The sequence below is a fragment of the Ambystoma mexicanum genome, chromosome 6p, assembly GCF_040938575.1.
Source record: "Ambystoma mexicanum isolate Mex_15411 chromosome 6p, UKY_AmexF1_1, whole genome shotgun sequence".
Lineage (NCBI taxonomy): Eukaryota > Metazoa > Chordata > Amphibia > Caudata > Ambystomatidae > Ambystoma > Ambystoma mexicanum.
The window spans coordinates 1,486,386,244-1,486,409,512 of NC_090935.1; the positions used below are offsets into that span (position 1 = coordinate 1,486,386,244).

General features: G+C 49.0%; 1 protein-coding gene across 2 annotated transcripts in view; it reads left to right on the forward strand.

The window, feature by feature from the left end:
* The window catches only part of LOC138511074 (coiled-coil domain-containing protein 158-like), a 1,345,385-nt gene extending 1,326,414 nt beyond the window's left edge, over positions 1–18,971 (forward strand). Inside the window, exon 10 of one of the 2 annotated variants that reach the window (XM_069626574.1) lies at positions 18,800–18,971. In XM_069626574.1, coding sequence (XP_069482675.1) covers positions 18,800–18,817 — 18 coding nt within the window. In that variant the 3' untranslated portion in view covers positions 18,818–18,971. The remainder of the gene's footprint in view (positions 1–18,799) is intronic. The other variant, XM_069626575.1, reaches the window with a different exon arrangement.
* Positions 18,972–23,269: the final 4,298 nt, after the last annotated feature.

A 23,269-nucleotide genomic window follows, 5' to 3' on the forward strand; every position in this document is an offset into this window, starting at 1 on the left:
TTTGCAATGAAAGAAGGACTTTGGAAGGTCATGGACATGTTTCCAAATTCCCAAGTATTTTTTCCCGTATTGCGCAGAGACAAATGTGGCTGCGTTCTTCTTCATTTGGTCCACAAATGAAGAAAGCGAGGTGCAATGTCAATAATGCTGTTTGTGCCTTTTTAAGAGATGTTGGCATGTCCTCTTTTCACAATGAAAATATTAGGTTTTGTAGCACATACATTTTTCGCAGAGATGGAATACATCTCACTTATGCTGGCAATCAGATTTTTCTGCAAAATATACAAAATGCATTCTGACTTTTTTTGGAATTACATTAATACATTTTGCAGTAGGTGTTAATCATTTGAAGTTTTTGAAACACAAAAAAAACACCACCAAAAGGCTCTTTTCAGAGCCACCACTTCCTTTCAGAGAAAAGTGCAATAGTTGTAATAGGGCAGCACCCCAAAAAATGTTAATGTCCGCGGACTGTCCGTGGACTTCTAAAAAATGCACAAGGTCCTGCACTATTTATTTGTCACTTCTATTTTTAAACTGTGAAAGGCGGCTCTGAAAAGAGCCTTTTTTAATTAATTTTTTTAATATATTTTTTATTTTTTTAAACACGACACACAAGGAAAGGAGGAGAAAGGAGGGTAAGGAAGGGACACCAACCACAGGGATAAGAAAGGGCAGGTGGAGAGAGGAAGATGTAGGGTGGGCCTTGTTGAGGTAGGTTGCAGACCTTCTCATGCTCCTTGCCCGCAGTCTCGAAAGCACTCCGAAGGTTCTCCCCCTGCAGAGTACTGCATCGCAGTACATACACAATATTGTGACCCTCGAAAGGCAAGGGTCAACAGCATCATGAATGGCCTGCGAGGCAGCTGGAGGGATGCGCTGTCCCACAGGAGTGTCTCTTGTGGTGAAAGGAGTGGAAACGGAGGATAACGTAGAGGAACTCAACCTACTACGTTTATTGCAATGTACAACCTTACGAATAGCCCCATCGTGGAACAATTTCAGGTGTCGCTTCATTGATGTCATACCAAAGCTATACAAACCACGCCTTCCACGACTCAGCACCATGCGACACTGATTGCAGATCACCTTATTCGCACAAGCTTTCGGCACTCCATCAAGAGTGGTAAATAACCGCCACACCCAAGACTCATGTCGAGTGCTGGTTGTAGGGACTTGCACTACCTCATCCTCTTCATCCTCTTCATGTGTCTTCTCTGCATCCTCACGCCTGTTCCTCTCTGCAGGTCCTTGGGGAGGTGGTGGGGGTGGAGGGGGCCGGGTGGTGATGATGCGGAAGCAGCCATGGTTGCCATCTGGAGGATAGCAGGCAGAAGTCAGCAGCAATGCAGTGAATGCAGGTCAGAAGCAAGCTCTGTCAAGTAGCCAGAAGCACAATGAGCAATTCTAGGGTGTGGCCTTTTATAGGGGTGCTGGTGCGCGCTTCGTGGACTCGAACACCATAAAAAAGGCTCAAAAAGTACCACAAAGTATGTAGATCGCCAGTGACATTGTCTGGGACATGCAATGGTGAACTTTTACTGTAAAATACCTTGGATTGTCCAAAAAAGCACTTTTAAAATGTTCGGGGACCCGGACAGTATCCGCAAATAAGTACACACGCTCAGCGTGGGTGTGGTCACATGATGATGTCTTGGACACGTTCGTGAGTGGGACGGCTGTCCGTAGGACACCAAATGTGGATGATCAGTTGTGCGCATGCGTGCGGGTGTTCTACAGACAGTGTTGTAGTCGGGAACTAATTAAAAGTACGTCACATGTGCAACGGGCAGTTACGGACAGGCGCGATGTTCGTAGGACCCATGGGTGTGGTGCGCATGTTCTACGGACAGTGTCAAAGACCCCGAATAAAATGAATGTGCGCCATAACATTGCAGACAGGCGGACGGGATAAGTGTTCTACGGACATATCCATTCTGGTTATGGACTTTGCGAACAGGGGGATGTTCTTAGGACACTTTAATTTAAATCATTATGGACATGCGAACGGATGCCGTGTCCTGCGGACACTCCCATTTTGATTGTGGACAGTAAGGACAGGTATAGTGTCCTTAGGACACCTCCATTTGGGTTAATTCCGGACATCCTGGACATCGAGTATGTTCTAAGAACAGTTCCATTTTGATTGCGGACAGTGCAGATAGGTATAGTGTCTTTAGGACACCTCCATTTTGGTTAAATGCGGACATCCTGAACATCAAGTGTGTTCTAAGAACAGTTCCATTTTGATTGCGGACAGTACGGACAAGTATAGTGTCCTTAGGACACCTCCATTTTGGTTAATTGTGGACATCCCGGACATCGAGTGTGTTCTAAGAACAGTTACATTTTGATTGCGGACAGTAGGGACAGGTATAGTGTCCTTAGGACACCTCCATTTTGGTTAATTGCGGACATACCGGACATCGAGTGTGTTCTAAGAACAGTTCCATTTTGATTGCGGACAGTACGGACAGGTATAGTGTCCTTAGGACACCTCAATTTTGGTTAATTGCGGACATTCCGGACACCTGCGCTGTCCGCAGACACCTTAACTGCCTTTTTAAAAAGAAATAAGACACAGAGGAATAAAGTAACAACACACATACTATTTTATTATTGTATACAAATATAAAATGTATGAAAGAGAGGGGTAAGCAGAAACTGAAACAAATACAGGGGAATTAGGGGTTTGTACATGATGGATGGGAGGGGATGAAGGGATGGAAGTCTCATCATAACATTTTTCTTGGTGGGGAGGGTTTGGGGATAGTTGACTGGGACATGGAGAGAGGGAACATGTACATGTGGGACAGTGATATTTAATGTATTCTTTTATGTGGTCCTCCACAAAATGTTTTAAAAGATTACAATTTTTCATTAGCATATCCATTTTTTGTTCCATTTGCTGCAGAGCATTTTCTAATGTCTCTCTTGGTATATTATTTTCATTGTTTGTATGGTCTGTTAAAAAAAATGTGTTAAGTACACATAAAGTAATGGTTATTAATTGGCTTATATAGAGAAGTGTTGTGTCTACCATTAGTATCACTGTCTTCACTCATTTTATCATGTGGGAAATTTTCTTCCAGCCATTCCAAAGAACTGGACATTTCTGTGTAAAAAAAAATATATTACTTTTAGTGTACTTAATACAGAAAGTTTAGAAATATATAAGAAAAATGAAGTGTACTTTCTAGTTTTTGGTAAGTTTTGTTGTTACTGTTGTGTAGGTCTGCTGTTGCTTTTTGCTGGGCAGTTTCTGTGAGGTAATTATGTTGGAGGCATATATATATTGTTTTGGTATATTCCATTCTGGTGCATATGCTATTTAAATGGACGGTTGATGTCTTACATATATAGGTTCCACTTCTTATTTATTATTACATATCATGTGTTTATGTGCTGCTTTTTGAACTTGTTCAGTATTTCTATTGCATGATACAACAATGTAAGATACCCCCTGAGTTTTTGGATAGTGTTGATGTTGACCGCGTTGGTCGCGTACATACGCACAGTCCGCGGACATCGAAATCACTTGCTGGGGGTTCTGTGTGTTCTATGTTACATGTATATAAACTAAGGGAATCCTAGTAAACATCTATGAAATTCACTTTTTTAAAAAAAAAACATTGTTAAAGGGACATTATGGTTAAGTTACGCTATTAAAAACCTATGAAATTCAGTGAAAAAACGTTGTTAAAGGGACGTTATGGTTCCAAGTAAAACCGAAAAACCCCTGAAATTCACCAGTTATGGTATGCTAAGCAACCATAACTCGCGCCACCGCCGTGCACTGCTAAAACTAACACCCAGGACATCAAAGATGACATCACAAATGTCATTGATGACATCACTAATGACATCACATGTGCATTTACTTTTCATGAAAAGTCTGTACAAGGGATTCTTATTGTAATGTTAATAAAAAAGTGTCAAGGATCATTGCAATAAATATTATGAGGTACGTAGTGCATTAAGCAGTGCATTATTCCAAATAGCATTGCATTATGAAGTTTTTTCCAACAAACAAAGGTATACATGTACTAACATAGGCATAGTGTGCAGCAAACATGATGGAGATTCAATATTAATAATCTTGCCATGTTAAATACTAAAATTATAAATACTTTCTTATTGGAGTTTTGCATACTGTAAACATGTAATAAGTATGTAATAAAACCAATTTAGTACATTATTACATTGTTGCACACAAAACACAAACAGACAACAACGGTGAAAATCCGTCCAGTAGTTTTTTTTAAAATGACCAAAAAGTAGGGCAAAAAAAATGTGTGATATCTGTGTTCGGTCCGCGGATGGACTTCGGTGTTCGCTTTGCGGACAGGACGGTGATTGGCCCAGCAGCTTGCGTGATGTCCGTGAACATCTGACGTGCTCTCTCATTGGATGCGGTGAAAGCGTGCAGTGCGTCTGGCTTCAGAGACGCCCGCCATCTTACTTTCCCGGATGAGAGGCTTTGTCATGTCAGCAGGAGCGTGCCTGTCTCCTGTTCCTCCCACCCCCGATCATGCCCGTGTCTGCCCCACCCCCCGCTCATGCCCCGTGTGTCCTTCCTGTCCCCCCCGCTCATGCTCCGTGTATCCCCTGTTCCTCCAGCCCCCCGCTCACGCCATCGCACACGGTGGCCAGCAGAGGGCCAAGGAGCGGGATCTGCCACACAAACTCATGTCCGTGCGGCATGTCCGTGTTTTTGTTTGTCCCCCCACCCCCCGCTCATGCCCTGTGTGTCTCTCTCCCTCCCCCCACCCCCCTCACATGCCTCGTGTGTCTCTCTCCCTCCCTCCCACCCCCCGCTCATGCCCCATGCGTCTCTCTCCCCCACCCCTGCTCATGCCCCGTGTGTCTCTCTCCTTTCCCCCCACCCCCGCTCATGCCCCGTGTGTTTCTCTCCCTCTCCCCTCCCCCATCCCCGCTCATGCTCCATGTGTGTCTCTCCCGCCCCCCACCCCTCCTTCATGCCCTATGTGTGTCTCTCCCTCCCCCCCACCCCCACAGGTGCCCCGTGTGTCTCTCTACCTCCCCCCCACCCCCGCTCATGCCCCATGTGTTTCTCTCCCTCCCCCATCCCCGCTCATGCTCCATGTGTGTCTCTCCCTCCCCCCCACCCCCGCTCATGCCCCGTGCGTGTCTCTCCCTCCCCCCACCCCCGCTCATGCCCTGTGTGTCTCTTGAGCTCCCGCCCACCCCCCGCTCATGCCTCGTGTGTCTCTCTCCCTCCCCCCACCCCTGCTCATGCCTCATGTGTCTCTCACCCTCCCCCCACCCCCCGCTCATGCCCCGTGTGTCTCTAGCCCTCCCACCCACCCCCCGCTCATGCCCCGTGTGTCTCTAGCCCTCCCACCCACCCCCGCAAGCCCTCCCACCCACCCCCCGCTCATGCCCCATGTGTCTCTAGCCCCCCCACACACCCCCCGCTCATGCCCCGTGTGTCTCTAGCCCTCCCACCCACCCCCCGCTCAGGCCCCGTGTGTTTCTCTCCCTCCCCCCACCCCCGTTCATGCCCTGGGTGTGTGTCTATCTCCCCCCACCCCCTGCTCATGCCCCATGTGTCTCTCCCCCCACCCCCCGTGTGTCTCTAGCCCTCCCACCCACCCCCGCTCATGCCTCGTGTGTCTGTAGCCCTCCCACCCACCCACCGCTCATGCCTCGTGTGTCTCTAGCCCTCCCACCCACCCCCCGCTCATGCCCCGTGTGTCTCTAACCCTCCCACCCACACCCCGCTCATGCCCCATGTGTCTCTAACACTCCCACCCACCCCCCGCTCATGCCCAGTGTGTCTCTAGCCCTGCCCCCACCCCCTGCTCATGCCCCGTGTGTCTCCCCCCACCCCCTGCTCATGCCCCGTGTGTCTCTATTCCTCCCACCCACCCCCGTTCATGCCCCGTGTGTCTCTAGCCCTCACACCCACCCCCCGCTCATGCCCCAAGTGTCTCTAGCCCTCCCACCCACCCCCCGCTAATGCCCAGTGTGTCTCTAAACCCGCTCATGCCCCGTGTGTCTCTAGCCCTCCCGCCCACACCCGCTCATGCCCCGTGTGTCTCTATCCCTCCCTCCTTTTCTCCCCCACCCCCCTGCTCATGCCCCGTGTTTTTCCTGTTCCCCCACCCCACGCTCATGCCCAGTGTCTCCCCTGTTCCCCCCCACCCCCGCTCATGCCCCGTGTCTCCCTGCTGTTGCCTCCCACCCCCCTCTCATGCCCCGTGTCTCTCTCCTGTTACCCCCCACCCCCCTCTCATGCTCTGTGTCTCTCTCCTGTTCCCCCACCCCCCGGTCATGCCCCGTGTCTCCCTGCTGTTGCCCCCCACCCCACGCTCATGCCCCGTGTCTCTCTCCTGTTACCCCCCACCCCCTCTCATGCCCCGAGTCTCTCTCCTGTTCCCCCACCCCCGGTCATGCACCGTGTCTCCCTGCTGTTGCCCCCCCACTCCCCGCTCATGCCCCGTGTCTCTCTCCTGTTACCCCCCACCCCCCGCTCATGCCCCGTGTCTCTCTCCTGTTACCCCCCACCCCCTCTCATGCTCCGTGTCTCTCTCCTGTTGCCCCCCACCCCCCGGTCATGCCCTGTGTCTCCCTGCTGTTGCCCTCCCACCCCCCTCCCATGCCCCATGTCTCTCTCATGTTACCCCCACCCCCCTCTCATGCCCCGTGTCTCCCTGCTGTTGCCCCCCACCCCCCGCTCATGCCCTGTGTCTCCCTGCTGTTGCCCCCCACCCCCGCTCATGCCCCGTGTCTCCCCTGTTCCACCCCACCCCCTGCTCATGCCGTTTCTCCCTCCTTTTCTCCCCCACCCCCGCTCATGCCCCGTGTTTTCCCTGTTCCCCACACCCCACACTCATGCCCCGTGTCTCCCCTGTTCCCCCCCACCCCCGCTCATGCCCAGTGTCTCCCTGCTGTTGCCTCCCACCCCCCTCTCATGCCCCGTGTCTCTCTCCTGTTACCCCCCACCCCCCTCTCATGCCCCGTGTCTCTCTCCTGTTCCCTCCACCCCCTGGTCATGCCTCGTGTCTCCCGGGTGTTGCCCCCCCACCACCCGCTCATGCCCCGTGTCTCTCTCCTGTTACCCCCATCCCCCGCTCATGCCCGTGTCTCTCTCCTGTTACCCCCCACACCTCTCTCATGCCCCGTGTCTCTCTCCTATTTCCCCCCCCCGTTCATGCCCTGTGTCTCCCTGCTGTTGCCCCCACCCCCCACTCATGCACCGTGTCTCTCTCCTGTTACCTCCCACCCCCCGGTCATGCACCGTGTCTCCCTGCTGTTACCCCCCGCTCATGCCCGTGTCTCTATCCTGTTCCCCCCACCCCCGCTCATGCCCTCTGTGTCTCTCCTGTTGCCCCCCCACCCATGCCCCATGTCTCCCTGCTGTTGCCCCCCACCCCCCGCTCATGCCCCGTGTATCCCTGCTGTTGCCCCCCTCATGCCCGTGTCTGTCTCCTGTTACCCCCACCCCCTCTCATGCCCCGTGTCTCTCTCCTGTTACCCCCACCCCCCTCTAATGCCCCGTGTCTCTCTCCTGTTACCCCCCACCCCCCTCTCATGCCCCGTGTCTCCCTGCTGTTTCCCCCACCCACCGCTCATGCCCCGTGTCTCTTCCCTGTTACCCCCCGGTCATGCCCCGTGTCTCCCTGCTGTTACCCCCCACCCCCCGCTCATGCCCGTGTCTCTCTCCTGTTCCCCCACCCCCGCTCATGCCCCGTGTATCCCTGCTGTTGTCCCCGCTCATGCCCCGTGTCTGTCTCCTGTTACCCCCCCACCCCCTCTCATGCCCGTGTCTCTCTCCTGTTACCCCCCCACCCCCTCTCATGCCCCGTGTCTCTCTCCTGTTACCCCCCACCCCCCTCTAATGCCCTGTGTCTCTCTCCTGTTACCCCCCACCCCCTCTCATGCCCCGCGTCTCCCTGCTGTTGCCCCCACCCCCCGCTCATGCCTCGTGTCTCTCTCTCCTGTTACCCCCCACCCCCCTCTCATGCCCCTTGTCTCTCTCCTGTTCCCCCCACCACCGGTCATGCCCTGTGTCTCCCTGCTGTTGCCCCCCACTCATGCACCTTGTCTCTCTCCTGTTACCCCCCACCCCCCGCTCATGCCCTGTGTCTCCCTTCTGTTGCCCCCAACCCCCCGCTCATGCCCGGTGTCTCTCTCCTGTTGCCCCCCACCCCCCGGTCATGCCCGTGTCTCTCTGCTGTTGCCCCCCACCCCCGGTCATGCCCTGTGTCTCTCTCCTGTTCCCCCCACCCCCGCTCATGCCCCATGTCTCCCTGCTGTTGCCCCCCACCCCCCTCTCATGCCCCGTGTCTCCCTGCTGTTGCCCCCCACCCCCCTCTCATGCCCTGTGTCTCTCTCCTGTTGCCCCCCACCCCCCGCTCATGCTCCGTGTGTCCCCTGTTCCTCCAGCCCCCCGCTCACGCCATCGCACACGGTGGCCAGCAGAGGGCCAAGGAGCGGGATCTGCCGCACAAACTCATGTCCGTGCGGCATGTCCGTGTTTTTGTTTGTCCCCCCACCCCCCGCTCATGCCCCGTGTGTCTCTCTCCCTCCCCCCACCCCCCTCACATGCCTCGTGTGTATCTCTCCCTCCCTCCCATCCCCCGCTCATGCCCCATGCGTCTCTCTCCCCCACCCCTGCTCATGCCCCGTGTGTCTCTCTCCTTTCCCCCCACCCCCGCTCATGCCCCGTGTGTTTCTCTCCCTCCCCCCTCCCCCCATCCCCGCTCATGCTCCATGTGTGTCTGCCTCCCCCCCACCCCCGCTCATGCCCCGTGTGTGTCTCTCCCTCCCCCCCACCCCCACTCATGCCCCGTGTGTCTCTCTCCCTCCCCCCCACCCCCCCCTCATGCCCCGTGTGTTTCTCTCCCTCTCCCCTCCCCCATCCCCGCTCATGCTCCATGTGTGTCTCTCCCGCCCCCCACCCCCCCTTCATGCCCTATGTGTGTCTCTCCCTCCCCCCCACCCCCACAGGTGCCCCGTGTGTCTCTCTACCTCCCCCCCACCCCCGCTCATGCCCCATGTGTTTCTCTCCCTCCCCCATCCCCGCTCATGCTCCATGTGTGTCTCTCCCTCCCCCCCACCCCCGCTCATGCCCCGGGCGTGTCTCTCCCTCCCCCCCACCCCCGCTCATGCCCTGTGTGTCTCTTGACCTCCCGCCCACCCCCCGCTCATGCCTCGTGTGTCTCTCTCCCTCCCCCCACCCCAGCTCATGCCTCATGTGTCTCTCTCCCTCCCCCCACCCCCCGCTCATGCCCCGTGTGTCTCTAGCCCTCCCACCCACACCCCCTCATGCCCCGTGTGTCTCTAGCCCTCCCACCTACCCCCCGCTCATGCCCCGTGTGTCTCTAGCCCTCCCACCCACCCCCGCAAGCCCTCCCACCCACCCCCCGCTCATGCCCCATGTGTCTCTAGCCCCCCCACACACCCCCCGCTCATGCCCCATGTGTCTCTAGCCCTCCCACCCACCCCCCGCTCAGGCCCCGTGTGTTTCTCTCCCTCCCCCCACCCCCGTTCATGCCCTGGGTGTGTGTCTATCTCCCCCCACCCCCTGCTCATGCCCCATGTGTCTCTCCCCCCACCCCCCGTGTGTCTCTAGCCCTCCCACCCACCCACCGCTCATGCCTCGTGTGTCTCTAGCCCTCCCACCCACCCCCCGCTCATGCCCCGTGTGTCTCTAACCCTCCCACCCACACCCCGCTCATGCCCCATGTGTCTCTAACACTCCCACCCACCCCCCGCTCATGCCCAGTGTGTCTCTAGCCCTGCCCCCACCCCCTGCTCATGCCCCGTGTGTCTCCCCCCACCCCCTGCTCATGCCCCGTGTGTCTCTATTCCTCCCACCCACCCCCGCTCATGCCCTGTGTGTCTCTAGCCCTCACACCCACCCCCCGCTCATGCCCCAAGTGTCTCTAGCCCTCCCACCCACCCCCCGCTAATGCCCAGTGTGTCTCTAAACCCGCTCATGCCCCGTGTGTCTCTAGCCCTCCCGCCCACACCCGCTCATGCCCCGTGTGTCTCTATCCCTCCCTCCTTTTCTCCCCCACCCCCCTGCTCATGCCCCGTGTTTTTCCTGTTCCCCCACCCCACGCTCATGCCCAGTGTCTCCCCTGTTCCCCCCCACCCCCGCTCATGCCCCGTGTCTCCCTGCTGTTGCCTCCCACCCCCCTCTCATGCCCCGTGTCTCTCTCCTGTTACCCCCCACCCCCCTCTCATGCTCTGTGTCTCTCTCCTGTTCCCCCACCCCCCGGTCATGCCCCGTGTCTCCCTGCTGTTGCCCCCCACCCCACGCTCATGCCCCGTGTCTCTCTCCTGTTACCCCCCACCCCCTCTCATGCCCCGAGTCTCTCTCCTGTTCCCCCACCCCCGGTCATGCCCCGTGTCTCCCTGCTGTTGCCCCCCCACTCCCCGCTCATGCCCCGTGTCTCTCTCCTGTTACCCCCTACCCCCCGCTCATGCCCCGTGTCTCTCTCCTGTTACCCCCCACCCCCTCTCATGCTCCGTGTCTCTCTCCTGTTGCCCCCCACCCCCCGGTCATGCCCTGTGTCTCCCTGCTGTTGCCCTCCCACCCCCCTCCCATGCCCCATGTCTCTCTCATGTTACCCCCACCCCCCTCTCATGCCCTGTGTCTCCCTGCTGTTGCCCCCCACCCCCCGCTCATGCCCTGTGTCTCCCTGCTGTTGCCCCCCACCCCCGCTCATGCCCCGTGTCTCCCCTGTTCCACCCCACCCCCTGCTCATGCCGTTTCTCCCTCCTTTTCTCCCCCACCCCCGCTCATGCCCCGTGTTTTCCCTGTTCCCCACACCCCACGCTCATGCCCCGTGTCTCCCCTGTTCCCCCCCACCCCCGCTCATGCCCAGTGTCTCCCTGCTGTTGCCTCCCACCCCCCTCTCATGCCCCGTGTCTCTCTCCTATTCCCTCCACCCCCTGGTCATGCCTCGTGTCTCCCTGCTGTTGCCCCCCCACCACCCGCTCATGCCCCGTGTCTCTCTCCTGTTACCCCCATCCCCCGCTCATGCCCGTGTCTCTCTCCTGTTACCCCCCACACCTCTCTCATGCCCCGTGTCTCTCTCCTGTTGCCCCCCACCCCCCGTTCATGCCCTGTGTCTCCCTGCTGTTGCCCCCACCCCCCACTCATGCCCCGTGTCTCTCTCCTGTTACCGCCCACCCCCCGGTCATGCACCGTGTCTCCCTGCTGTTACCCCCCGCTCATGCCCGTGTCTCTATCCTGTTCCCCCCACCCCCGCTCATGCCCTCTGTGTCTCTCCTGTTGCCCCCCCACCCATGCCCCATGTCTCCCTGCTGTTGCCCCCCACCCCCCGCTCATGCCCCGTGTATCCCTGCTGTTGCCCCCCTCATGCCCGTGTCTGTCTCCTGTTACCCCCACCCCCTCTCATGCCCCGTGTCTCTCTCCTGTTACCCCCACCCCCCTCTAATGCCCCGTGTCTCTCTCCTGTTACCCCCCACCCCCCTCTCATGCCCCGTGTCTCCCTGCTGTTGCCCCCACCCACCGCTCATGCCCGTGTCTCTCCCCTGTTACCCCCCGGTCATGCCCCGTGTCTCCCTGCTGTTACCCCCCACCCCCCGCTCATGCCCGTGTCTCTCTCCTGTTCCCCCACCCCCGCTCATGCCCCGTGTATCCCTGCTGTTGTCCCCGCTCATGCCCCGTGTCTGTCTCCTGTTACCCCCCACCCCCTCTCATGCCCGTGTCTCTCTCCTGTTACCCCCCCACCCCCTCTCATGCCCCGTGTCTCTCTCCTGTTACCCCCCACCCCCCTCTAATGCCCCGTGTCTCTCTCCTGTTACCCCCCACCCCCTCTCATGCCCCGTGTCTCCCTGCTGTTGCCCCCACCCCCCGCTCATGCCTCGTGTCTCTCTCCTGTTACCCCCCACCCCCCTCTCATGCCCCTTGTCTCTCTCCTGTTCCCCCCACCACCGGTCATGCCCTGTGTCTCCCTGCTGTTGCCCCCCACTCATGCACCTTGTCTCTCTCCTGTTACCCCCCACCCCCCGCTCATGCCCTGTGTCTCCCTTCTGTTGCCCCCCACCCCCCGCTCATGCCCCGTGTCTCTCTCCTGTTGCCCCCCACCCCCCGGTCATGCCCGTGTCTCTCTGCTGTTGCCCCCCACCCCCGGTCATGCCCTGTGTCTCTCTCCTGTTCCCCCCACCCCCCGCTCATGCCCCATGTCTCCCTGCTGTTGCCCCCCACCCCCCTCTCATGCCCCGTGTCTCCCTGCTCTTGCCCCCCACCCCCCTCTCATGCCCTGTGTCTCTCTCCTGTTGCCCCCCACCCTCCGGTCATGCCCCGTGTCTCCCTGCTGTTGCTCCCCGCTCATGCCCCATGTCTCTCTCCTGTTACCCCCACCCCCGGTCATCCACTGTGTCTCCCTGGTGTTGGCCCCCACCCCCCCGCTCATGCCCCGTGTCTCTCTCCTGTTACACCCCACCCCCCTCTCATGCCCCGTGTCTCTCCTGTTGCCCCCCATCCCCCAGTCATGCCCCGTGTCTCCCTGCTGTTGCCCCCCACCCCCTGCTCATGCCCCGTGTCTCCCTGCTGTTGCCCCCCGCCCCCTGCTCATGCCCCGTGTCTCTCTATCTCCTGTTACCCCCCACCCCCCTCTCATGCCCTGTGTCTCTCTCCTGTTACCCCCCACCCCCTCTCATGCCCCGTGTCTCTCTACTGTTGCCCCCCACCCCCTGATCATGCCCCGTGTCTCCCTGCTGTTTCCCCCCACCCCCCGCTCATGCCCCGTGTCTCTCTCCTGTTACCCCCACCCCCTCTCATGTCCCGTGTCTCTCTCCTGTTACCCCCCACCCCCCTCTTATGCCCCGTGTCTCCCTCGTGTTACCCCCACCCCCCGCTCATGCCCCGTGTCTCCCTGCTGTTGCCCCCCACCCCCGCTCATTCCCCGTGTCTCTCTCCTGTTCCCCCCCCACCCCCCGCTCATGCCCTGTTGTGTTCTCTTTATACACCCCGCCTTCCCTTTCCATGGTAGCCATCTCAGTAAAAGATTTTCCTTTCTAAACCGGGACGCCGGAGGAGTCCCAGTATGGGAAGAAAAATCTTTTTTTACCACCTGGGGTTCCCACTTTGAGGACCTAAAATGCTACTGGTCTTCATCTATTGAAAAGGATGTTATGGTGACGTTGCACTAATAAAACGTATGAAATGCAGTAAAAAATAATTGTGTTACAGGGACATTATGGTTAAGTTGCACTAATAAAAACCTATGAAATTCAATGAAAAAAACTTTGTTAAAGGGACGTTATGGTTAAGTTGCACTAATAAAAACCTATGAAATTCAATGAAAAAACTTTGTTAAAGGGACGTTATGGTTAAGTTGCACTACTAAAAACCTATGAAATTCAGTGAAAAAACTTTGTTAAAGGGACGTTATGGTTCCAAGAAAACCGAAAAACCCTTGAAATTCACCAGTTATGGTAAGCTAAGCAACCATAACTCGCGCCATCACCGTGCACTGCTAAGACTAACACCCACGACATCAAAGATGACATCACAAATGTCATTGATGACATCACTGATGACATCACATGTCTGGCTCACTCGTTTTTCTTTTGCTGACATATCTAGGCCACATGGTTTTCTTCAGTAACAGTCAGAAACTAAAACATTTATTTTATTTGTAGACGTATCCTTCAAGTAGGTTCTTACAGTTATACCCTTAGAGTCCAGTCACATCATATGAAACATATACATAGGGGAAGACACAAGCTTGAAAGACAGCAATCCTTTTTGTGAATAAAGATAATCAATAGACTTATCAGCACTTTCTGATAGTTCTGTTGTTTTTTTATGGCTGTACTTTCCCTGTATATGGTCAAATTTGTATACATTGTACTCACACTACTTTCCTTAGGGTCCAATCACATCAAGTGATACATATACATAGGGTAAATAGCAACTTTGAAACAGCAATCATTTATTTGCATGAAAATAATCAGTTAGGTTATGAATTGTTTCTGCTACTACTTGTGCTTTTTTGCTAAATTCACTTTCCCTGTATATTGGTATGTGTTCTTGTCTCTTTGGGCCTCATTACAACCTTGGCGGAGGACCATGGTGCTATTAGCACCATGGTCCATGCTGCTAAGGTTGCAATTCCGCCATGGTGGATGGCGGAATTACCGCCCCATTCCAAGGTGAGTGGGGCGGTAATTCGCCATTCACCAATGGCCCCTTCACCATTCCCATTTTTGCCCCATAGGGCATAATGGGAATGGGGAAAGGCGATAATTACGGCACCGTAAATTACGGTGCCGTAAATTATCGCCAACGTCCCTTTGCGGCATGGCTTTTAACGCCTGCAAAAAGCAGGCGATAAACAGCCATCCCGCAAAGGGAACCTTGTAATCAGGCGTTAAGGGTCGGCGCCATTTACGGTGCCGTAAACCCCTTAACGCCAGAATCGGAATGAGGCCCTTTGTGTTTTGTCTATAGTAATGCAATTATGTAATACATGGGTTTTATAAGCTACTTATTACATATTTCACAGTACACAAAAATCTATTAAGAAAACAATTATCATTTCATTATTCAACATATTAACATTACGAATATTATACCTTCATCTTGTACGCTGCACACAATGCTATGTTTCTGCATGAGTAGCTTAGTATACTAGATAGAACCCCATAATAGAATGCTATTTACATCAATGCATCGTTCAATGCACTAATTAGGGTATGATATTTATTGCAATGATCCTTGACACTTTTTTCGCAACATTATAATAAGAATCCCTTGTACACATATTTCATGAAAAGTACATACACATGCAATGTCATCAGTGATGTCATCAATGACATTTGTGATGTCATCTTTGATGTCATGGGTGTTAGTCTTAGCAGTGCACGGTGGTGGCGCGAGTTATGGTTGCTTAGCTTACCATAACTGGCAAATTTCAAGGGTTTTTTGGTTTTACTTGGAACCATAACGTCCCTTTAACAAAGTTTTTTCACAGAATGTCATAGGTTTTTAGTAGCGCAACTTAACCATAATGTCCCTTTAACAAAGTTTTTTATATATATATATATATATATATATATATATATATATATATATATATATATATATATATATATATATATATATATATATATATATATATATATATATATATATATATATATATGGAAAACAAGAACTGCAATTGCGTGGTTCACAGCGGCACTCCTCCATCATTTAGGTTCCAAAGAATCACATTTGGCCATCATCTTCGTGTAAAAAGTCCTTTATTGTTCAGTAGTTGGACACATAAAGAAAACAAACACACAATTATGCGTTTCACCCAAACCGGGCTTCGTCAGATTGTGAATGGAACAATGGAATTCCTTTGCATTTAACCTTTGACTCATCAATGCTCTCCTTGGTTTAAAAACACTAGACTGCTAATTCATTGCACATTCATTGGCCTCTGAGGGCGGCCATGTTTAAAGTCCCTTAGGCTCTGATGTCAGCGTGTTATCATGTTCTGATCCCTTTGTTTGCTATTATACATTTGTGCATCTGATATATAGTCGTACTAATTCAAAATGAACTGTCATTCTGCAAATGTTACTGTTCAAAAAGTGATTCAATTTACATCTTACTATAGTAGCTGTACTGATTTAATTGCTCAGTGCTTTACCTTAATAAAGTTCAAGGTGCTAGTACCTGATGCATTGATGCATTCTTTTTGCTGTAGTAGCCATACTAAAGTACTTACTTAGTGCCATTGCCTTCGTAAAGTGCTGGTATTCAATAAAGTGATGTGTGTTTACTGATTTAAAATGTTTATAATCTATGCACAAACTATGGTATGTGGTAATGCAGTAATTGGCACACACATATATATATATTTTTGGATTTGCCGAGAAATTTACTTTGCCGCTTGATGTTGCAATCTATGTAACTTTATATCGAGGCTCACCAAGGGTGCAATCAATTAGCCTCACTATTCCTGGTAATGGGAGTTGATGTTAATCTGTTTACTTTCAAGAAATATTATACATGTTACTTAATGCGCACACTATATTTGGTAAAGTGCTTCGTGCCTTGGATGATTTTAAAGAAAAAATTGCCATGATTTTCTAAAAACTGTTCAAGAACATATTACAAAGTGCTTAGTGCATATATATTATGGTGGTATACTTTAACTGCTTGGTATTCTATTTAAGCATCTGAATCTATGAAAGATCCAATGCTGGAGAAGTCTTAGTTACTTGCCTGTAACTGTATTTCTCCAGCATTGGTATCTTTCATAGGATCACATGCGCCGACCCGCCTCCCCTGAGAGGCTGTTCCTATGCTCAGCTCCCATCCTACTGTAGTTCCTATGGTTCAAAATCTGAAGATGGCTGCCTGGGTCGGAGCTTAAACCCTGCCACCTCATTGGTTGGGGCCATAAAGGACCAAGGTGAGGTGGCGGGACTACACAATGGAGTGGCTCATAGGCCACAATGGAGTATTTACATGCATTCTCTAGTGGAGAAGGGATGTATATTAAAACATTTTAATATTACATTTTTATCACTGAGGATTCCCAGTCTGACGACGGGGAATATTCAAGCATCTGAATCTATGAAAGATACCAATGCTGGAGAAATACAGTTACAGGTAAGTAACTAAGACTTCTCTTACAAAGCTGAGGAGTATTCTCTGTTCATTGGCACCCTGGAGGAAAGTGTCATCCAATAAGGAACTGTATAATGCAGGTTGCATTTGGCAGTATAAGCCCACATTAGCTCTTAACCTTCCAATGTGCATCTCTGCTCATCTTCCACCCACCCCCCTGCAGTCTGTGCCTGCATCCACCCACCACCCATCCTCTCCCAAATCATTCCATGCCTTCACTTACCTGCCTTTGCTGGCCAGAGGGTTAGTTCCTTACTCGTGACTCTGGCTACATTTTTTGCATGCCAACCACACCCCACCCATCATTGAAATGCTCCTTGTGGAGCCCATGCTTTAATTTTGCTGAGGGAGATGTTATTTTTGGACAAATAAACATGCTATCACCCCACTGGACATGTGCCCAGGTGCTAATATTATGTTATGGTGCTGGATTGGTATATTGGGGACACTGACTCCTGATGGAGGCCCTCCCTTTGCTTAGGCCTACAACGGTGTTAGATGGCTGTTACCTGCCACGCTCGCCCAACCACATTGTGATTAGTGGTACATTATTGTCTAATGCGGTACAGCACTGTCCTTCTCAAGAATTATGAAAAACTTTAAAGTCCAAGTATCATGCAGCCCCCTCCTTCATTAACATCAGATATTTCATAGTTAATAGAATATGGGAATGCAATATTTTCTGCTTGAAATCATTATGACTAATCAGACATTGTGTTACTTATTAAAACAGGGTTTAATGTTAAGTCTTGAATTCAGAAGTACAGTCAGTTTCAATTACTTTGCTCACCCTTTTATATATCTTGCTTTAGTTCTACTTTCTACATCAATAAAAATCAATGAACAGTTGTGAACTGTTTGTCCGTGAATCAAATCAGTTTTGAACAGTCAATATGCATCAGTATACAGTTAGGAGTTGTTTGCCCATTGAATAACAGTATTGGGGTTATTTACCCCTGAACTATATCATTTATGGACAATCAATATGCATCTATTTGCAGGCTGATGTTCATTAATTTAGAGTTTGGATGTATTTGTCCTTGAATTTAATCAGTTATGGAAAAATAGTATAGTTTAAAACAATATTGTCAGAAAAAAGTAACCACATTAAAACACTGAAATATCCAGGTAAAAATTGGTTAATTATTTGAATATAATTAGCAAACATAATGGTTTCGTAGACAAATATTATGAAGTCAAATCTTACAAGTTTTCTAAAAAAACCTTTCATCATATTTTTTTCCAGTCAAATGTGCATTTTCACAATTGATTTGATACGGAGGAGGAACTTCAAATTAAATATCAATAAGATAATATAATTAAGTTGTGTACTAAAATAAAATAAGGTGTTGTAGCACCAATGAGCATTTTTAATTTTCTGCTCTTTCCTTATTTATCACTTTTTTATGACAATCTTGTTTTATACTTTTTCATGCTGGACTGAATTAATACATCATTTACAGACATGCACAAAGAAATCAAAAGTTCTAGCCTTAGGAAAACCCAGAATAGGCAAAACACTTGTTGGCAAATAACTTCAATATGCTAATTGATTTATAGTAATTGCCCATACGTGATTTAATTCAAAGTACATACATCCAAACTGTGATTTGAACACCGTCAAACTGATGCTTATTGATTATTCAAAACTGGTTTAATTCATGGCCAAACAATTAATGGTTCATTGACAGTGGAACCACCATGTCCTGTGTGAAGAGAAGTGGGAATGGAAACAAGTAACTTGAAATTATTCAGACTGTTTGGTGCACTTTGCCATTTGGACAGCAGAGGGCAAACTAACACTATTAAATTGCATCAGCTGATTGCAGAAACATACCTAAGTGTTTTATATATATAGATGATAAAATGACAGTAGGTTTTACGGTAACATTACCAAGTTGTTTCAGGCTACACTCTCAATGATGCTTAAATACAAGGGAACCATTGGTGCAAACCATCATGTTCAAACCAATTATGTTATTCTACCTTCTAAAGAGTTAGCCAAATGTTTTGTAACTTGATTAGCAATGACCCCAAAGTGCCAGTAACTAAATGAACAAGTGAGTGATCTAAAACTGAAATCTGTCTAGCTGTGCTTGATAATATGATATGAAAGGCAGATTACTGGTTCGCATAAGTAATATTTTTTATTTTTATTTCTAGGAGTACCATGGTTCGTAGTATTAGAAAAGGAACCATACAGAATGTGGCAGATTAAGAAAAAAAGTCAATTAAAATAAATTCAGCACTCATCTCAAGATCTCATATACACACAAGCGTCATGTGCAATCCAATATCAAGTGGTGCTTATGCATAAAAACATTCCTTTGTGCTGAAAATTGTGCTGGTTGTTATCCTTACTAAAATGCCAATGCTTGTTTACAGTATACAATTGCCTAATATTCAGAATGTGTGTCAGAGGTTTTTCATTCATTTTTACGGAGAACAATGCAGCTAGCATCACGAATCAAAAAAGAACACATATCTAAACAAAGGCTGGATGAAAGATTATTTTTGCAGAAGAAGATCCAAAGTGGAAATTGTTTTCTGAGCAAGTTAATCAAGGAACATCATTGTCTGTATTGGGAACATCTCTTCATGAACTGATTGCCCTCTTTGAGTCTTGAAGCATATCCAATAGATGGAGACGCGTGGAACTGGGCGTTACAACTTGGAGGACATAGAAAATGTATGATAAATGTCTCAGGAAACACTATATATATATTACTATGTTGCAGTAGTGACACTCTGGTTAAGGTTGCATGACACTTTAAAATTCCCTCTGTAAATTTTTGACTTCGTCCATGATAGTCCACCAGCTTTGTTAAGCAACCGATCAAGCCAGATCTAAACACTTATGCAAGTTGATGAAATTTCATAGACATTTTCATGTAGAGAACGAATATTGAAAGTAGGTGTTTTTGATTTGGGTTTGTTAGAGGCCCAAAATATTGACCCTTCACAAAATGTTCTGCTTCCATTTTTGAGATTTAAAGCACACACATAGCCCTTATCTGGAACTAGTGCATCATTGACATAATATTACTAATATTTGAAGCAAGTGTTGTGAAGTAGTGGTGTGGTGAGTTAAGGTTCAATTTGTCTGGGCTTGTTTGCATTAGGAACATACTTCATTTAGACAAAGTGTGTGTACTTAATGTTGCGATTCACAACATTTGTAGATCTAATTTGTTTAATTAGAAGTAAACTTACCTCCACTGATTCATTCTATTTTTTTTGTTTGACTTTGTTCGTCAGTGTGTAAGTGTTCTCATTGATGTGCATTTTTCGTCCTGTTTATAGTTAGTGTTTTAGTGTGTCTGTAGGGATTGATTGTGGGGTGTTTGTGTGTTGTATATTTGCATTGTATTTTCTCATAGTCCAAGATTATTCTATGTGCAAATGCTTATTTCAAGTGTATTGTTGATCGGTCTGTCTCTCTATGTATGTATCTATCCATTTGTATATCTGTAAAACAGTGCCCCTTTACTCCACCCAAAAAACCTGTTTTACACTAACCTCTTCTACATTCACTTTTAGATATTTATGTCTTCATGCAAATACTTCGTTTTGCTTTTATTTTCTCAGCATCTTCACATTGGGTATGGTTAGCTGTAAGGTTAGGGTTGGGCTCAAGTGGGGGTAAGGTAGGAATATGGGTTAGAAAAGAAAGAGAGCTACAGGGGGTCTCTTCCCTGTAATGACATATTGAATATTAGAAAAAGTGGAAGACAGATGAAGTAAAGGTATGAAGAGGTAAAAGTGACAAAGTGAATTTCTGGTGGAGTGCATGCATGGTGAAGTAGATGCAGAAGAAGTAAGGAGTGTGTGTGTGTGTATGCGTGTGTGTGTGTGTGTGTGCGCGCGCGCGCGCATGTGTCTGTGCATGCATTTATGTGTGTACTCCCATGTATGCCTGCCTGTCTGTCTGGTTTTTGATGACAGGCCTTTGGTCTTGCATCTGATCTGGTCCCTGGTCTGGTCTGCTCAACAGTATGGCCCTTGTCTATGGGGTCTAGTCTTCAGGTATGTTTTCTCATCTGGTATATGGGATCTGGGGCCTGGTCTTTGTGGTCAGGAGTTTGGTCTCTGGGGCTTGGTCTGGTATGTGTCGGGTCTGGTGTTTATGATCAGGTCTCTAGGGTATCGTCTCTGAGTATAGTCTGATCACTGGGTCTTGCCTAGTCTCTTTGGTCTGATCTGAGGTCTGGTCTATGGTATGTAAGGTGTAATATAGTCTGTGGGGTCTTGTGTGGTTTTATCCTGAGGTCTGTTAAAGTTTAATTTCAAGGGTCTCTATTCCATCTCTCTGTCTAGCTACAATTTATCTGACCTTCCACCTGTCTATCATTTGATCTATCTGCCTGCATGCCATGTATCTTGCTGAGTCATCTTTCTGCTTATCTCTTTAACTACCTGCTTGATTAGCTATCTGACTGTCTGTCCATGTGCTTGATTGCCTCTCTGTCTCCCTTTGTCTGTAGTGGGGTGAGGAATGGTGATTGGAAATGTAATTCAATATTTGTGTCCACTCCTTCTCGATGATGTGGGCAGTGGCTAAGACGATGTGCAGATTATGGAGGGTGATTCCAGTCTCGCTGAGTAAGTAAAGTATCATTTGCTTACCACATATTGAGGGGAGTACTAGAATCAAATAAATATTTATATATTCACAGAAAAAACTTTGTTAAAGGGACGTTATGGTTAAGTTGCACTATTAAAAACCCATGCAATTCAGTGAAAAAACATTGTTAAAGGGATGTTATGGTTACAAGTAAAGATGAAAAGCCCCAGAAATTCAGCAGTTATGGTAAGCTAATCAACCATAATTCGCGCCTGCACCGTGCACTGCTAAGACTAACACCCACAACATGAAAGGTGACATCACAAATGTCATTGATGACATCACTGATGACATCACATATGAAATTAATTTTGATTAAAAGTCCCTAAAAGGGGTTGTGTTTATAATTTCTTTTTGTTTTTTGTTTGTTTTATTGGTTAAATAGAAAAAGAGATATTTCAACCTTTCGCATACATCCGTGTATCCAATCATCGGTTTGCAAAACAATTCTTAAGTCCTTGCATTCTTAGATGCGCCTTAAAAAGAAAAAGAGAATATCCGTACTGGAGGAGGGAACAGAAAGGAAGATCAAAAGGATGAAAAGGTCAAAAGGAAAGGAAAGAAGCCCATCTCATTCCTTCTATACGTCTATGTCCGAATTGGATGACATAATCTGTTCTATACATTTTAGGGCATCGAGTGTCCGACCAATTTTATCAACCGTCATTAACCTTTCCCAGTATTCCTCCTCTGTGTTTGGATCAATTAAGGCCACGTAGGCTCCCAGGTACTTTCTCCTCTGAGATAAGAGTTCTGGACATGATAATGTCAAATGCCTGGTCGTCTCCAGAATATCGGGATTTCCACAAAGCCGACATCTGGCTTCTTGGAGCGTGCTCTGTTTTCTTAAGAGTTGTACCTCCTTAGTTGGTAGAATGTTTAGCCTACATCGCATCAGTACATCCCTATAACGGGATCATGGAAATGTTCTCAAATACGGAGGCGGATCGTTCAATGTTTTTCGCTCCCATATGATGTTATGGCAAAATTTGTTCGCTCGTTTTACTACTTTAGTTTTTTCCCAATCATTTTCTCATAGAATTTTCTTTGCCTTATCAGGATTTGCTTTTAGCATCTCTATTTTGATGATATAATGAGATAAAACTTCCTGACATTTCAATTTCCAAAGCTGAAGGTTTTTATCCCTCTTCAACGCCTTTGTATTCGCCATGATCTCACAAGGGATTGGTGGTGAATCCAAGATGCATTTCCGGTAAAAGGAGATGGTCTTCCACAGAACTATCGATCTTAGGGACTGCAGCCTAAGTTCATACCTTATTGTCGAGATAGACAAACAATTTGGTAATCTGAGAATTTTCTGCCAGAAAAAGGCTTCAACTAGTCCGCAGGTTTCCCATCGGAGATTCAGCAGGGACTTTGCTCCATAGGTCAAAACTGCTACGACCTTTTGCTTGTAAAATGACAACATTGGTATCATTGAATACATCCCGTATCGTCGATGGAGGGCTATCCCTTGATTTGACAATTTAACCAGCCTCTCCCTGATGAGGGTGTATTGGCCCTGTTCATGTATGTTCTTATCTACTCTAACTCCAAGGTAGATTGTAGAATCAACTATTTCCAGTTTTTGACTTTCAATGGTCCACACAAAGCTCTTTTTTTATGCCTGTCCCCGAGCTGATTGCATAATTAAGACCATTGATTTCTTTATATTGATCTTCATGTTGTTTCTGTCCAGACAGTTTTTTAAATTCAGTGATGCATCTCTGGAGACCTATAGCAGTTTGGTCTATAAAAACAAAATCATCTGCATATAGGATCCAGGACAGCTCGCCTTCGTCAAATACCGGTGGAAAGGCTCTTATCTTACACTGGGACTAGATCATATCAGCCAGATATCAGACAAATAAGAAGGGGGCTAAGGCACATCCTTGTTTGATTCCCTTAAAAGTCAGAATCTTTTCAGTGGTATTGCCTCCTTTTGAAGTTAATATTTGTATTGATGTATCCGTATATAACTCCTGAATAGCTTATAAAAGATCTTCCGG